General features: G+C 36.9%; 2 protein-coding genes and 1 long non-coding RNA gene across 3 annotated transcripts in view; 1 reads left to right on the top strand and 2 right to left on the bottom strand.

Moving 5' to 3' along the window:
• The window catches only part of LOC124182582 (F-box only protein 43-like), a 48,957-nt gene extending 42,383 nt beyond the window's left edge, over positions 1-6,574 (top strand). The window contains exon 2 of the mRNA XM_046570036.1: positions 1,643-6,574. Coding sequence (XP_046425992.1) covers positions 1,643-1,891 — 249 coding nt within the window. The 3' untranslated portion in view covers positions 1,892-6,574. The remainder of the gene's footprint in view (positions 1-1,642) is intronic.
• A 6,331-nt stretch (positions 6,575-12,905) lies between these two features.
• Positions 12,906-13,449, bottom strand: LOC124182372. Its single transcript, XR_006870754.1, has 3 exons — positions 13,375-13,449; positions 13,075-13,314; positions 12,906-13,014 (listed from the first exon to the last, which is right to left on the bottom strand). It is a non-coding gene; the product is annotated as an uncharacterized LOC124182372 (long non-coding RNA).
• Positions 13,450-15,430: 1,981 nt separating this feature from the next.
• Positions 15,431-16,354, bottom strand: LOC124181993 (putative uncharacterized protein DDB_G0290521). Its single transcript, XM_046568769.1, has 2 exons — positions 16,249-16,354; positions 15,431-15,774 (listed from the first exon to the last, which is right to left on the bottom strand). The coding sequence occupies exons 1-2, from the start codon at positions 16,352-16,354 to the stop codon at positions 15,431-15,433; spliced, it is 450 nt and encodes a 149-aa protein (XP_046424725.1).
• Between the last annotated feature and the right edge of the window lie 650 nt (positions 16,355-17,004).

Genomic DNA, 17,004 nt, shown 5'->3' on the forward strand with positions numbered 1-17,004 from the left:
ATACAGTTATACAATCAGTGTGAACGACTATATTTCACTTGTATCTATAGTTGGATGTAAAACTATTGTACATATTATCTCGTAATTGTTTCTGCAACCATACAATTTTCGATTAAACAGTAATATTATTATTTTTGCATAGTGATACAACTATGTCTTTGTTCAGTTGAGCAAATTACTGTATGATTATAGTTGCTTGCGTACGATCTTTTAAATTAGAATTTTGTAGTAAATTAGCTCTCATCGTGATTATATAAAATGCAAATGTCTCGTGCTTAGCCTCTTAAGAAATTATTTTTGTTTAGCGTACTCAACTATATGTTGTTTTATTGGAGTGCATTTTTATACTGATACCAGTATTTACAGACATTATCGGAGTAACGTGAACGGTAATTAATTGGTTTCTCATCATTTTAACTTAAATAAATTTTCGCGGGTCATTATCATTTCTATTATATGTAATTGTAATTTTTCATCAAACGAAAATAGTCCTGATTATACAATTAATTGGTGCAACAGATAATGTTTTTTTTAACACGCATGGCGAATGGATTATATAATACGCTTTTAATGTGAGCGGTAAATTAATAAAGTTAGGTTCGATTAAATTGATGTGAGAATAATATCCGTTAAGCTGTTATTCAATAGACACGTGGATTCGGCCATGTGGTGTACATATATCTAGTAACGAGTTTCAATCACGCGCTACTTGTATGATGTTAGATCCAACTATTCGTATTTTTAGAATTACCATTTGTGGAATATATATTATGCTTCTATGGTTTCGTTTTTTTCCTGTTTCTTTTAACTCTATTTTCGTCGTCCAATATTTCATTCATGCTGTTGCGTATAGCAGCTACTTATTCTTAGTTTAAAACACGGAATCTTCTCCCACGGTCATTACGATTTATAGTTACAGCCATAGTATTTCCATGTGCATTTATGGAATTGTGTTTATGTGCCAATTCCACGATACATTGATGAGAATTATACGGAAAAAAAATGAATATTACGTATTCTGCGGGTATATACAGTTTGAGTACTACTTAACTACCTCCACAAATGTATAAAGAATGTGCTGTTTATCGATGTATGTATATACCGAGTTTGATGACCATATGGCGACGAGTTTTTTTTTTTTTAAGCCTAACGACACTTTCGTTTTTATACTATTCAGCTACGTGTTCCGTTCGCGCTGCTGTCATTCACCTTTAATTTTATCTATACACAAACGTGATAATACAAAGTCAGTAATTTGTCCGAATCATATGTCGGCCAGGCCGCCATATTGAATTTGAGGAAGATACTCAGACTTCGATTAAAAGAATACTCACCCGACTTTTTTCGAAATTAAAGGCTGAAAATCATTCTATCAATCGGTGGGCAGGTAACGTAACGCAAAAAATAGAAGTATCTGCTCAAACAAACTTGGTAACACGGTCTGAAAATGCGAGGTGAAAGCGTAATGGCCGCGAATTTTTAAACAGCTGTTTGTGTACCTCACTTTTCACTTTTGAACGCTGAAATCTATATTTCTTTTGTCTCACTTGCTTGTTATCCTTAGTAACGTATAATAGGCTAAAAATTGATAAAAAATCGTAAGCAACAGATTAACAGACGTCTTTTTTTGTCATGTTTTCAGGCTGCCCGTACCCTGGAACCCTCGAAGCATCTGGTTCGTTGTCCAGGTTGTTCGTTCGCGTGTCCGGTAAATGGTGAAAAGAATACAGCGTCTTGTACGCGACAGGGTTGTTCGATGGAATTCTGTATATTGTGCTCGTCGCAACACAAAGGCCCATGTAAAACAGCCTTGCTCGCGACGCCAACGAAGAGGAACAAGAGGCTGATAGCAGGATCGAGACAGAGCAAAAGGAATCTCCGGAGATTATGAAATTCAGCGAAATGAAAATATTATATGATAATTGAAACGTCGTCGTCTTAACTTCGTGTTATGATTTTCTACTAGTTATACCTGCATTATTCGCATTCATATATGTGTTGATTTTGTTCTTTCTCCAACGACGTGCGAGGTGATGAGATTATAAATAGCACGTTGAATATTTCTGTTTAATTTTCATCGATCTAAAGCAGGATCGTGAATCTTTTTTGTTACGTTACAGGCAACAGGCAGCTTTTTCGCAGGAATTCTATTTACTGTGAAAAGCAAACCAGTTAAAAATACTAATCAAGAAGATATATTACATTTCCGTTCCTCGTAACGATCGATTGATCTGCCTTCATGAATTGTCCAAATATCATTTGGGATGAAAGAAAAAACTACTATTATAAAAGAGTCAAAAAGATTAGGACAAATAATTGCATGCAAAATTGTGTGAAGAAACGAAAACGTATTTGAAATTTTTATAATGAAACTAGAAGCAAAAGAGATTATCAAATACAATTTTCAAAAATGTGACGAACGAAAAATGCCTTTTGTAACCACCCACTACATGGCATGCGGTATAAATTTTATTTATTGATTTATGCATTTTTTTTCTGTGTGTGTTGAATCAACATGGGCGAGTAGTTGTTAAACGAAAATTATTTTCGATATTTTAATATTCCAATTTGAGATTTTTCATCCTTTTTTTAATGTACGAAGTTAAAAAAAACATACGAAAGTTGAACGCATTCACTGACACACCATCCACGGTGGATTAAAATAATTCTGTAAACGATCTTCGTACTTTCATTGTTGCAAAAAAAAACAAAAAAAAAAGCAATTGAAGATCAATAAACAAATCATGCGCAAATGCACCAATTTGCGATTCGATAAAAAGAAAAGATGTATTTCCAACTGTCACTATTTTATTGTTTTTTAAGGCAGAATTTGATAATTTCTTTTACCTAAATTAGATCGCGCACATGATTGAACGAAGTGTGTAAAAAATTAAAGAAAGAAAAAAAAAAACACGCAAAAGGTAGAAGAACGCGAAAAACATTTTTATTGATTTATTTCAACCTTTCTATCGACTCACGTAAATTTCGAATCTCATCGATTAATTAATAAATTGATTGCTCGATAAAATGTAAATTTTGTGCCATTAATATCGCGCCATAATAATTGCCATAATAAAGTTTAACAGACGGGTTTATATACACCATATACATATTTATGCACATTACCTACGTAACTATTTGAACTATATATATGTGTGCGCAATATTCCGATTTCAAATTCTCACGTCAAGTATACCTTGTTTTAAAATGTCAAGTTACAAACTATTTTACAGTAATATTTTATAATATTATATACATATATACGCGGTCGGAATATGTTCGTTCAAAAATGAATTTTGATTTTTCATTTATGCGAAATTCATTTTTTCCGTCTCCGTATATCATTAAGTAATATTATAATATTGCGTTATTCGTATCCACTATTGTATGTTGTATGCTAATACAATATACTTTGTGGATCTAGCAAGAAGACTGCCTGTACAATATTCACATATGAACGCGTATTATTAAAGACAGTTATTTAACTTTATTCTAGAATACATTATATTTTATCTTAATATACTGGACTCATAACCGTGCAGCAACTGAATAATAATATACCTTACGGTGTCGATTATGAATGTACGTGAATTTTAGGATAAAATATAAGCCGGTCTTGCAGCTTTCCGACATTTTCATGGCAGAAAAATTCTCAATAAATTCATGGACGGATTGTAAACTATTATAACACTACTCAGGGTAAAGAAGATTTACAATGGTAACATTTTCATTGAATTATAACATCATTCATCAAATGATTGTTCCAAAATCGTAAGTCGAAGATTTGGAATTAAAATTTTCGTACAGCAACTCATTGTCGTTTGCCCCAATAGCGCTACTTTGTGCGTGTGTGTTTGTTTGTTTGTTTGTTTGTTGTGTGTGTGTGTGTGTGTGTGTATGGCGAATGGGTGTAATACAGTCTTTTCGTTCTTTCAATTTTATCGTATACGTATAAATTTCAAACTTCAAGTTTTTAACTCGTCGCGCTCTCTATACATTTAAGCATAGCTCCAAATATTTATTAAAAGTGCCTGTGTGTAATTACAAAAATGTCCCTAATAACATGATCAAATTATTGCTATTATTATTATTATTACTATTATGGTATTGCAATGTGAGGTAGACATAATAAATATACGTGTGCGAATCAAAAATTTTTAACGAAAAACCGAAAAAATAGAAGGATTTTAAGATCATTTTTGATGAATAGAAAAAATTAGAAAAAAATATTAAAATCTAAAGAAAAGTAATCGAAAGAGACGGAAATGACATTTCTGTGATATGTGCATGTGTATCTATCTGGTGTGCGTATATAGTAGTGGGACGTTTTTTCATTTTATTTTTTATTTGATGAAAAGAAAATGAGAAATTTTGTAGGCACAGTAATCTCGTTCAAAGACTACTTAATCAAAAGGAAAGTATTTTATCTAAAGTATGTGTGGGTGTGTATATAGTACATCATAGTTAATATTAATAGTAACAGTAATAATGATAATATAGTATATTAGTATGATAATAAAACGTATATATTTACAGATAAGTTTAGGCAAACCTTTGATTATAGACGTGTTCATCCGAAATAGCGATGACTAGGAATGAAAATTAATGATAGTTTCTTGATGGTATTAATTAAATAAATAATTTACATCGGGTGTATGTACTCTTAGAAATCGTTTCGGTGAAATGGCGTTTTCCTCGAATTAGCGTCGCACGTTTTTATGTCAGTTTAAAAATGAGTATAGAAGTTTTGAATTCACCCAGTAAGTAAAGAATGAACGAAAGCAGACCGTGGGAAAGTGTGGAAAATTTCGATTTTTTATGTCTTGTGTTATTTTTTTTTTTTAACTATCGCAAGTCGCATCGTTCCATTTGCTTTGAAGCGAAAATCGTATTACTTAATTCTTAAATTTGGTTTTATGTGCATGCGTTTGTGCGTGAAAATGAAAATCTTCTGTATATGTTTTTTTAAATAACTGTTACGTAATAATGATATTAGTCAGGTCTGCTTAAATTTTGCGTGGCCTGGATCAGTGCGAATAAAATTTTTACTGAGCCATTGAAATAATAAGTGCCTATACATACGTCTAGTTACGGTTAGTTAAAGCTAAGAACAATTAATCTATTTGCGGTTAAATGAAAGAGCTTCTTATGATCCACAGATTTCTGACATTACCTATTCATACTCATCGAATCTCTAACGCGGCTTATCGTCGGTAATTTATTGGTTATTTAACTACCGGTTCATTCGTCGATACGAAAAATGCTGGTTCTTCTTTTATATTTTGACTTGCGTAGCTCCGTAATTGATAAAAATTATACTAAGTTTAACTCTCGCTGACAGCGATCTTATAATCGTTTGGAAATCAAAAGTCTAGACATTTTCTTTATTCGGCCAATGACGAAAACGCCGTGGAAACTCTTGTTTCGCCATATTTTACCACTTGTTAATATAACGAACCGCTCAAAGTCGCGAAGTGGATGCTGCCAACTTTGATAGGCAGCCATTAAGATTCTCGGCGTAACATAACCTTATTTCAAATTCAAAGATTGTCCTTCTGTTTCTTATTTCCTGTTCATCCTCGGTATCGTTTCATTGTTATTATTATTACTATATTTTCCGATTTCACAGAACTTGAAATTCATCTGAAAATCTGACTACCTGGTTTCAACACTGTTGTATCTAAATTCTCTAAAATCTCTAAATTCAACCGCGACTTTGACTAGCAGATCGACGAGAATTCTGTAATACATATTCAGAATAATACGATGCCGTTGTAACTTTTCTACTTTCGCATTCAACAGTCTTAGATAAAAAAATTTATTTCGTATAGATTTTCTTCTGTGTGGAATCATTGTACCGGTTCTATGATGAATACTCAGGATAATAATAATCATTAATGATAATGATGATAACAATAAAACTGATAGTAATAATAATAGTAATAATAATAGTAATAATAATAATAGTCTGGTAGGAGCTCTGTTTTGTTTTATTTATTTATTACTAATTTTTTGTTATTCTTTCTTCTTGTTTTAATGTTTCTAGAGTAAGCTGTAATTGTTAAATTCTTAGTATTGAAAGAAAGGTGATACCAAATAAAAGGCATTTTATAACGAAGAGATATATGAAAGTTTGAAAAATGATAAAATTATCGAAGTGTTCTCAAGATAAATGAATAAATTAATAAATTCATCGTAGGAGTATTTGGTTTTGTACAATCGTAATGCCTATAATTAATGTGCCTATAAAAGAGTAGTCCTGAAGGATGATATGTAATAAAGGTGGTGCTCTAAGCTATTGAAGTATAAAATAAAATAAGAATAAAAAAAAGTAGAATGCTCAACACTTTGTATTACGTATTAAGAGGAAGGAATGATAATATATGTATGCTATTCAAATCTTTGGATGCTATACGCGAAGTCCCAGTTATTCGTTTTTAAGTATTTCCATGTTCCGGGTATTATCCCTTGTATAAGTTATGTCCTAATCCTAATCAAACTTTGTTGTGTAAGCCTTTTTCGGGTTCGTTCCTGTATTTTGTCAAATATTTCGAATATGAAAACTTTTACAGAAGACTATTTTATATGTTGCAATTTTATTCATCCATCTATTCCCCCTTTTCAATATATATATACTATATATACAAGAGCACAAGAATACATTCAAACTCCAACGTACATTGTAAAACAGTTTTCTTGGAATTACTGACAATGAGACTATCAGACCTCTCGATGGAACTACACTTCAGAAGCTCCATATTTTGGGCCACAGCAACATGTCTAGAAGTTTCAGTAGAATCTGTGATCCGGAGGTCTGATACATTACTTGCGAATAAATTATTAAGCATCGTAATTTTGCTAATTTTAGAAAATAATGTTATTAAAATAAAACTTGGGCAATCCCTGAGTAATTACTAAAAATTTTCTGTAGACGAAAATATTCAAAACTGTCAAAGTGATTCCTCAAGTTGGTTTGCTCAAAAATTATTCTGACACGATGTGAAATCATCTCTGGTGAAATCTAGCCGATACAAGTGCGCAGAACTTTTCGTGATTATTATAAAGTAGTTATGCTTACCAAGAGATGGCGCCACGTTTCGAATGCGTAAGTTAAATTCGACTGACGCTGGTAGGATTTTCCTACCGTCTGAGCTGAGCAATGTTGCAAACATAAAAGACCGCGCGTTCGTTATTTAAAATCCTGTAGTCAGTATTTAAAGTCTAGCTAAAGAAATGATTAATAACACAAGCTGATGTAATCGATACAAAAAGTCGAACCGAATTCCAAAAACAAATTCAATCAAAGCCATTGGCCGCTAAGACTGGCCAAGAAGAAATAAATACAAGATGAAAACTGATTTAATTTTATACTCCAGAGTCGTTGTCTGAAGACTCACAGTCCTGGGTAATTTTTCGTAACAATTCGGCTGGTCTGGGCGGGTTTAGGCGTATTAGCAGTTTCACGTATTATCAACCAAGGAACTGACCACGCCGGTACAAGAAGTTCTTCATAACCAACAAGTATCGCGTGCAAAATATTGACAGTGGTCCAAAAGCCCGAATTCCTGGTCAAAACTAATAACTCAAATATTTCTCAGTGAAAATTGCTAGTATTACTGTACCTATAGTTTTTTGGCTGGCTGATTTTGAAAATGAATGCAAAAATGCGCAATTCAAAATGGCGGACCCGAAATGGCGGATATTTTTTACAAAAAATGGTACGAATTTTTAGAAATTCATACTCCGAATGTTTTTTGGGTCGCTGATTCCGAAAAAAAAACAAAAATGCAAAATTCAAAATGGTGGACGTTAAACGGCGGATGTTTTTCGCGAAGAATGATAAAAATTCGCTGAAATTCATACTAGTAATGTTTTTGGGGTCGCCGATTCCGAAAACGAATGCAAAAATGCGAAATTTAAAATGGTGGACCCAAAATGGTGGGAATATTTCGTGAAAAATGGTACAATTTTGTTAAAAGTGATATTTTGTAAATTAATTTCTTTAATTCATACAGATTTTTTCTTATAAAACGAAGTAACATAATTTTTAAAGACACATATTAATCGCTATCTGAATTTTCATCATCGACGTCGTTTTGATGAATGACGTTGTCTGCGTCGCCTTCTTCAAAACTAAATTTTTCATAACTTAGAAGCGCGATCGCTTCAGGAAACAAACTTTTTCCCACTTTGGGAGGTGCCTTTCGGAAACTCGAAATAAACGGGTCTGAAGAAGCTAGAAGTCGGAGAAATATATCTTCCATATTTTTTTCTCTCGAGCATTTTCGTGAGTAATGTTCGCGGTAATTCCGTACGTCTTTATTTCGCGACTCCTGAGCTTCTTCAGAGAGCAGTCCTATTGGTAAAATGGCTAATTCGACAATCCATGGGCCATGCATAAGTACCTTATGTACGGTTGGGGACATACAATACCATGGGTATAATTCAACGAATCGATCAGCAGTCTCGTTGCAATATTTTCCAAACGAATCTACTTTGACGTTAAACCCGCATGAAATAACTTGCAAAATTACGTGAAATCTTTTCATTAAGTCAGCATCGACCCCAAGAATGCGAGCAGACGTTTCACTGTTTTCAAAAAAACGCCGAGCCGTATCGCGGTCATTTGAGTTGCCCATGTCTTGCTTTGGTCGATCTATGAGGAGGTGCAGTTCGTCTTTGAATGCTTTCTGGATGGAACTTTTACGTTCTTTCAAAGCATTTCTAGCTTCTTCGCCACGAGACTGCCATTTTTCGGTTTTTAGTTTATATCCAATATGCAGTAAACATTCGAAAAATCGTATCCAACAATGCAAAGTTGACAATCCGTGTATCAATTTCGAATCATCGACTCTTATTTTTCGCATAGCCTGCAGATCGTTAAAATTTTTCGACGTTGCATTGCAAATGTAACATCTCATTGAGGACTTCGTACCAGTTACAGTATTGCAAACCTTTCCATCAATCATGGTAAAAGTTAATTTGCAACTCACTTTACAATCTTTGCCGTCAATTGCCGTCTGCAAAGGTTTAAGTGTTGCAATTTGATCGTCAATGACGCGCTTTTCCTCGATTATCGATCTTTCCGTTTCGGGTTTGAATTGAAGCCTAATCGGTCGACAATACCATGGAGAAGAAGGCCTAGGGTTTTTCCAAATGACAATTTCTGAATTTTCATCTCCGTCGTGGCCAATAAGTTGTAAGGGAACGAGGGAAGTCAGGAGGACACTCGAATCGGAGCTACCTTCGTCCGAAAATTTTTGTTCGTATTCCTTTTGTCCAGAACTTCCATCGAACCCCCACTTAACAACGAGTATCAAATTTTGCAGTACACTGCCGCTCATTAAATCCAAAACATCGTTTTCAAGTTCCAAAATTCGTTTGCTTGTGTGGTGGAGAAGAGATTGCAATTTAACTTCGGCGCAGTTTTCAGAAATAGAAATATCTGGTGGATAACAAAGTTTTTTGACCTCCAAAACGGAATTGTAACTTGGAAAAACTGTACTATTGCATAATTGTGTGGTATGCCTGATATTCATGTACTGCGACTTAGTTAATTTTGAATCAAGAACGAGGGCTAAAGCAGTGTTTGGGGACATTTTTGTTTCCGTTTTAGAGACCTTTTGCATGGCAGATATGTACTTTACTGCTTGCGTGGGAGATTTGGCGGCTACATCGTCGTTTCTAGCTGTCGAGACAGCTCCAGATTCGCGAAGACTCATTTGGGCAGCATAGGAGAGCTCGTCCGCGCTATAACTCTCACGCAATTTCTGCGTTTTCCTCCGTTTGGAACGGTCGCGGTCGCTCGATTCGGAAAAAGAAATTTGGGGACGCCCACCACTGTGTCTTGATTTTGTGGAATCCTCACTATCATTTGCAGTTGCTTCTTGATCCAGAAAGATGACCTAGTTTTGTGAATAATTAAATTAGTTACTTCATATGCTGTTACACTTAGGTACATTACTTTCTATACAATCAATATTTACCGTAACGCTTATCGACTGATCCAACCAGCTTCTGTTATTTTTCAGAAAACGATCCTTAATGCGGCAAGCATTTCGCCATTTCATTTTTAAATTGCAAATGACTTTTTTCAACGCCTGTCGCGAACGATCTTCGATGCGAAACAAATGTGGTGCTTTATTGAGCAGTTTAACGCCCAAATTTTCGATAAGGGTATCGAGATTTTTGTCCCATTCCTCATGCACGGCATCAAACAGTTGCTGTCGTGTCCACTGCGCAACCTCCGTCTTGGATCCTATCGTTGAAAATGCAAATACTTTACTTACTTTTTATAATTTATAAATTAGAATTATTCACTTTCATGATAATATTCAGTAGTGCGAGTCTAATGAAATTCAAATTGGACACCATGTATATTACGTCAGATACATTTCTAACGGTCTCCAGGTATATGTAAACAAAAGGAAAGGTCTGCATCGCCCCGCTACACTAATCCCACGAGGCGGGCCACGAGGCTCCGACCGAGTCGACAAAACACTGCTTCAAAGAATGCGTATTTTTGACCAATGGAGCAAAAAAGAGCACGTGATGCCAACGGTTACACATTCTCTATACTTTTTCACACTAGGAATCGTTGACACCTCCGTAGGATCTCCGGGGATCATAACTAATTCTCTACATATAGTAATGCAATTCAATGAAATAGGTTATTTTGCAGCACTCGTATTGCATCGTTAATATCGTCGCCATAAATTTCGAAATTTGGTTCGTTCACAAAATTTACGTAATTCACTTACCTTTAGGAATAACATCCATTTTGGTTCACTCGATTTTGATGAAAATTGAAAAAACTACAGGCTTTTTTTTCGCGCGCTCGAAAGCGTGCACACACCACAGTCCCGCGCGGGTCTCGACAATGGTCACTTTCGAGGGTTTACCACAGGCCATGGAATGAATATGAACATCTGCCCTTTTGGATTTCAAAGCTCTAATGCTATCTATTGAAAAATATATTAAACTTTACCTCGGATGATAACTTTCGGTTTTGGGGGTTTTGGCCGAGAATTCGAGCTTTCGGACCACTGTGCGTCGTCACTGTGAAATTGAAAAATAGAAAAAATAAGAAATACGTACGCGGAAATTATTCAACGGAAAAATAAATGTGAATCAAATACACGAACGTGTATAGTTTATATTATTTATCGGAATATATCAAATCTTTTATAGGCGACAGTAGCATTTCTAAGACGTTCAATTAATTTTTTTAAAGTTTTTACAAAGTCAAATTTCAGATGAAAATATTTTGGGAAAATTTTAAACTACTTCATTTTTAGTTCTAATCGTTTCAAGAAGGCGCCTTTTAAGTTTCGCAACTCAACTCGGCAAACGGTCGGTACGTAAAGATTACAAGAACAAATGTTACTATCACGTGTACCCAGATGCATAATGCAGTGTCAGATAAATTCTTTCGTTTTTCGGCTGTACCTTTTAATTCGTTGCTCGCAGCGTATTCGGACTGCGCCCAATCGATTCTTCTTGCAAAATTATGTTGACATGGTGCGTCAAAGAATCAATTCAACTATTTAAAAATCAGCCAAATTCCGATAGGAAAAATCCAAAGGGTTAGCCTTGCTTTTTCTTTCACGTTTGAGCAAAAAACTTTTTGGCTTTAAAACGATTAAAATGACCCTTTCCAAGACAATTGAACCCTGAGCTTAACAAAAAAAGGTATTTCACAGATCATAGCACCAACAGCTCACAAAATACGTATAATATAGGGTAAAATAAATTCGTTCATTGATTTACTTCAAATAGTAACAATATACAGTATTAGCCACATCGTTTCCTGCAGAGAGCCGTTGCAGCTGTACGCAGGCCGAAGCTTAAACTCAACTTGCAAACTACAACAGTAACTATCTCATATAACATTTTATATATTCTTCCTGAAGTTATGTATATTGCACATCACCTTCAACTGTATATTGCAACCTCCTGGGCTGAGATGTTCTCCTGATACCAGGAGCAATTTTACCCGAAAATTTCTCCGATTGGCTAAGTTCTAAATAGAAGTAGCATTTGAGCAAGAGTTACGTATGCCCTCTCAAGCAAGTCCTAAAAATGTGCCTCTCACGACGAATTTCAAATGTATATATATTCAAAGGCACACGAAACAACAATTTCGAATACAGGGGATGAGAGAAATTAATGACACTGTAGTCAGGGCGGCTAGGTGGTCTAGTGGAGTAAGTCTCCGGTAAAGCATCTCTAGATACCGTAATCGTAATCTCAAAAATGCTCAACAAAATAAAATGAAGTAGTTTAAATTTTTTCAAAATATTTGCAGCTCAAAGTTGTTTACTAAAAAACTTTGAAAAAATAAATTGAGAATCTTAGAGATGCGACTGTCGCCTATAAGAGATTTGATATTTCGAGGTAAATATAAACGATACAGATTCATGTACTTGATTTTCAATTCAATTCATGATACATCTTTTCATATCATGCATCACATATCATAGATCATACACATAATATTATAGTTCAAAACCATAGTTTGGATAATCGGATTTTCAGAAAGTGATGTCACCCAAAATTTTTTTTCTCTTGACGTCATCGATCTACAGTAATCAGCTAGCCGAATTCCTCAGTCTGGAAGCAACCGCGCAGTAGAGCGGACGGATGTAAATCGCGCTCCGCAGATTTCGGGTACGGGTTCTTTACCTTCTGGATCCTGCGCTCCGAGTCCGCTTCCTGGTGCACCTCGAGTTCCGGGACTGGCGCTGCGTAATTTCTACGCGCCAGATCCGCTACCTGGTGAAACGCGACTTTCCGGACAAGCGCTCCGTAGTTTCTACGCTCCAGGTCCGCTACCTGGTGAAACGCGACTTTCCGGACAAGCGCTCCGTAGTTTCTACGCTCCAGGTCCGCTACCTGGTGAAACGCGACTTTCCGGACAAGCGCTCCGTAGTTTCTACGCTCCAGGTCCGCTACCTGGTGAAACGCGACTTTCCGGACAAGCGCTCCGTAGTTTCTACGCTCCAGGTCCGCTACCTGGTGAAACGCGACTTTCCGGACAAGCGCTCCGTAGTTTCGGCGCTTCAGGTCTGCAACCTGGTGAAAATCGACTTCTAGGACAAGCGCTCTGTAGTTTCTACGCTCCAGGTCCGCTACCTGGTGAAACGCGACTTTCCGGACAAGCGCTCCGTAGTTTCTACGCTCCAGGTCCGCTACCTGGTGAAACGCGACTTTCCGGACAAGCGCTCCGTAGTTTCTACGCTCCAGGTCCGCTACCTGGTGAAACGCGACTTTCCGGACAAGCGCTCCGTAGTTTCTACGCTCCAGGTCCGCTACCTGGTGAAACGCGACTTTCCGGACAAGCGCTCCGTAGTTTCGGCGCTTCAGGTCTGCAACCTGGTGAAAATCGACTTCTAGGACAAGCGCTCTGTAGTTTCGGCGCTCCAGGTCCGCTAGCTGGTGAATCGCGACTCTCGGAGGACGAGGAAGACGAGGAGAATAAGGTGGACGAGGATAACGAGGATTTCGGCACGGTGAGTATTTCATTTTTATAATGTTTAATGACAATTGTGATTATATTCTATCTAGAATTTTTTGAACTTGTCATGTTTATAATGAATTGTTTCAGTCCACTTTTCGCGCTAGCCTACATTCAGTAGCTATCAATGCGCTAATGAGATTTCTGTATGATTGTTTATAATTTTCTTAAATTCTTCTTGGTAAATTGTGTCAATAAAAAAATGATATTGATCCTCACACAATATTTTTGATGTGTGCTAATTTTTACTGTAAATATTTATCAACATTCGAGGTATACTCGTAACCCAAGGTGGTTAGTGGTGGTCGTTGAAGGCGGTTAGGGATGGTTGAGGGTGATCGAGGTGGATGAGGAGAAGGAGGACGAAGTAGACGAGGAGAACGAGGATTTGTGCACGATGAGTAAAACATTTTTCTAATATTTAATGGCAATTGTAATTATATTTTATCTAAAATTCTTTACAGTTGTCATGTTTACAATAAATTATTCCAATTTATTTTTCGCGCAGACCCAAATTCAGAAGCTATCAATGCGCTAATAAAATTTCTTGAACTTTTTATAATTTTCTCATAATCTTCTTGGTAAAATGTGTCGAAGGAAAAATAATATTAATCCTTGGACAACATTTTTGATGTGTCCTAATACTGAAAATATTTATTAGTATTCGAGGTATAACCCGTGGTGGTTATCGGCGGTCGGAGGTGGTTGGGGGAAATCGAGGTGGACGCAGAGCAGGGCAAGGAGGAGGAGGACGAGGAAGACGAGGATTTGTGCACGCAGAGTTTAATATTTTTATAATATTTAATCGCGATTGTAATTATATTTATTCCAAAATCCTTTAAACTTGTCATGTTTACAATGAATTATTTGAATTCATTTTTCGCGCAAGCAGAAATTCAGTCGCTATAAACGTGCTAATGAAATTCATTACATTATTAATTAATTAATCGATTATATTAATCCTTACAGAATATTTTTGATGTGTCCTTATACTGTAAATATTTATTACTATTCAAGGTGTAATCGGAGGTGGGTATCGATGGTTGTTGGAGGTGGTTGAAGGTGGACGAGGAGGAGAACGTGGAAGATGAGGCGAACAAGGTGGACGAGGAGGACGAGGATTTGTGCTCGGTGAGTGAAAAATTCTTATGATATTTAATGCCGATTATAATTATATTCATTCCAAAATTCTTTAAACTTGTCATGTTTACAATGAATTATTTCAATTCATTTTTCGCGCAAGCAGAAATTCAGTACCTATAAACGTGTTAACGAAATTCATTATATTATTAATTAATTAATTGATTATATTAATCCTTACACAATATTTTTGATGTGTTCTAATACTGGAAATATTTATTAGTATTCGAGGTATAACACGAGGTGGTTAGCGTCGTTCAAGGTGGTTGGCGGTGGTCGAAGGTGGTCGGAGGTGGTTAGGGGTGGTTGCGTGTGATCGAGGTGGACGAGGAAGGCGAGGAGTATAAGGTGGACGAGGAGGACAAGGATGTCTATACGGTGCGTATAACATTTTTATAATATTTAATGGCAATTCTAATTATATTTTATCTAAAATATTTCAAACTTGTCATGTTTACAATAAATTATTTCAATCCATTTTTCGCGCAAGCCTGAATTCTGTAGCTTTCAATGCGCTAGTGAAATTTCTATAATTTTCTCATAATCTTCTTGCTAAAATGTGTCACTTACAAAATTATGTAAATCCTTACACAATATTTTTGATGTGTTCTAATCCTGAAAATATTAATTAGTATTCGAGATATAATCCGAGGTGGTTAGCAGTGGTCGTTGGAGGTGGTTGGTGGTGGTTGAAGGTGATCGAGGTGGACGAGGAAGAGGACTCAGAAAAGGAGGACGAGGATGACGAGGATTAGTGCACTGTGAGTATAAAATTTATATAATATTTAATAGAGTAGGAGTAGTAGGATCAGGAGGAGGATCGGAAGTAGGAGTGGGAGTAGGATTAGGAGTAGGAACAAAAGTAGAAGTGGAAGTAGGATCAGAAGTCGGACTGGTAGTAGGATCGGGAGTAGGATCAGGAGTAGGATTAGGAGTAGGATCAGGGATGGGTGTAGAAATAGGAGTAGAAGTAGAAGTAGTGGGAGTAGTAGGAGTAGGATCAGGAGTAGGATCAGGGGAAGGATCACGAGTAGGATAAGGAGTAGGATCAGAAGTAGGAGTGGTACTAGGATCAGGAGTAGGAACACGAGTAGGATCAGGATCAGGACCAGGGATGGCTGTAGAAATAGGAATAGAAGCAGAAGTAGTGGAAATCGTCGGAGTTGGAGTAGGAGAAGGAGTAGGAGTAGAATTAGGAGTAGGATCAGGAATAGGAGTAGGATCAAGAGCAGAAGTAGGAGTAGAATCAGGAGTAGGAGTATGAGTAGAAGTAGTAGTGTCACGAGCAACGCATGTCAGTTATTAAAATCTTTAGAGACAAGGAAGCATAGCTTAAATATATTAGTTAATCTATATAAAATATTCATTACGAAACAGTTTGTGGCATAACCGAGCGCAACGGCGTAGTTGACGGACAGCAACGTCAGCGTCTCCGCTGCCACCAGATCCCGGGTGTAATCAACACCGGGATGAGGCGGTCGCGAGATCACGCGCTTCGAGGATGACCGTCGCGAGGCGAGCCACGCTCCAAGGGGTGTCGGACGAGCGAGCGAAGTCAGTCCCCGTTAGAGACAGCTAAGAAGGACATCTACGGAACCCGGGCTCCTTCAGAGCTGCTGTGTGAAGAGTATCAGACTTAGAATCACTGACGATTAGAGCGAGAACACCTCTAATTCTACAAGCGGTATTCCAAAGCATCTCGCGTCGCGGCGTCAGTCTTTGAAGCTAGTAATAAGTGTTGAATCTCGAGCCACGAACTCCTTAGAGAAGTGTAGTGATAAGCGTATGTGAGTGTTACTATTGAGTATAATCGTGTGAGAGCGTGAGCCATTCAGATTGTAACCACCGAAAAGTGAGTAGTTGAATGAGTGGAAACAACTAGATTAAGAATATATTGTAAGCTTCCTTGTCTCGAATTTTCTCTTGCTTTTCCTTCATTTTAAGGTTTATCATAAAGGTTTCTAAAACCATAAATATCAAATCCTCCAATCCTATTCCCGGGAACGCCCTGTAGAGGACGATCACCTCCCGACCCACCAAAAAAATATAAACCTCTACGAACACCTAGAGGGTTAAGTCGTCGCATGCGAGACCGCTCCGCACGTGACAGTAGAAGGAGACTACCCTACCCTACCCTAGTCAACACCTACCCTACCCCCTACCCTACTATACCCTACCCCCTACCCTACCCTCCCCTGCCGCTATCATACCCTACCCTACCATACCCTTCCCGCCCCTACCCTTCACCTATACTTCTACTCCTACTCCTACTCCTACTCCTGATCCTACTTCTACTACGATCTTACTCCAACTCCTGATCCTACTCCTATTCCTACTCTCACTCTTGA

The sequence above is a fragment of the Neodiprion fabricii genome, chromosome 5, assembly GCF_021155785.1.
Source record: "Neodiprion fabricii isolate iyNeoFabr1 chromosome 5, iyNeoFabr1.1, whole genome shotgun sequence".
In the NCBI taxonomy this organism is placed as follows: Eukaryota; Metazoa; Arthropoda; class Insecta; order Hymenoptera; family Diprionidae; genus Neodiprion; species Neodiprion fabricii.

What these genes read in the sequence shown, in the direction of transcription:
- LOC124181993 (XM_046568769.1), bottom strand. Translation starts at nt 16,354, where the DNA reads ATGCTTTGGAATACCGCTTGTAGAATTAGAGGTGTTCTCGCTCTAATC. An exon ending in TCTGAAGGAGCCCGGGTTCC is followed by an intron (nt 15,775 to 16,248) that starts GTAGATGTCCTT and finishes CTATTTCTACAG; the next exon opens with CCATCCCTGGTCCTGATCCT.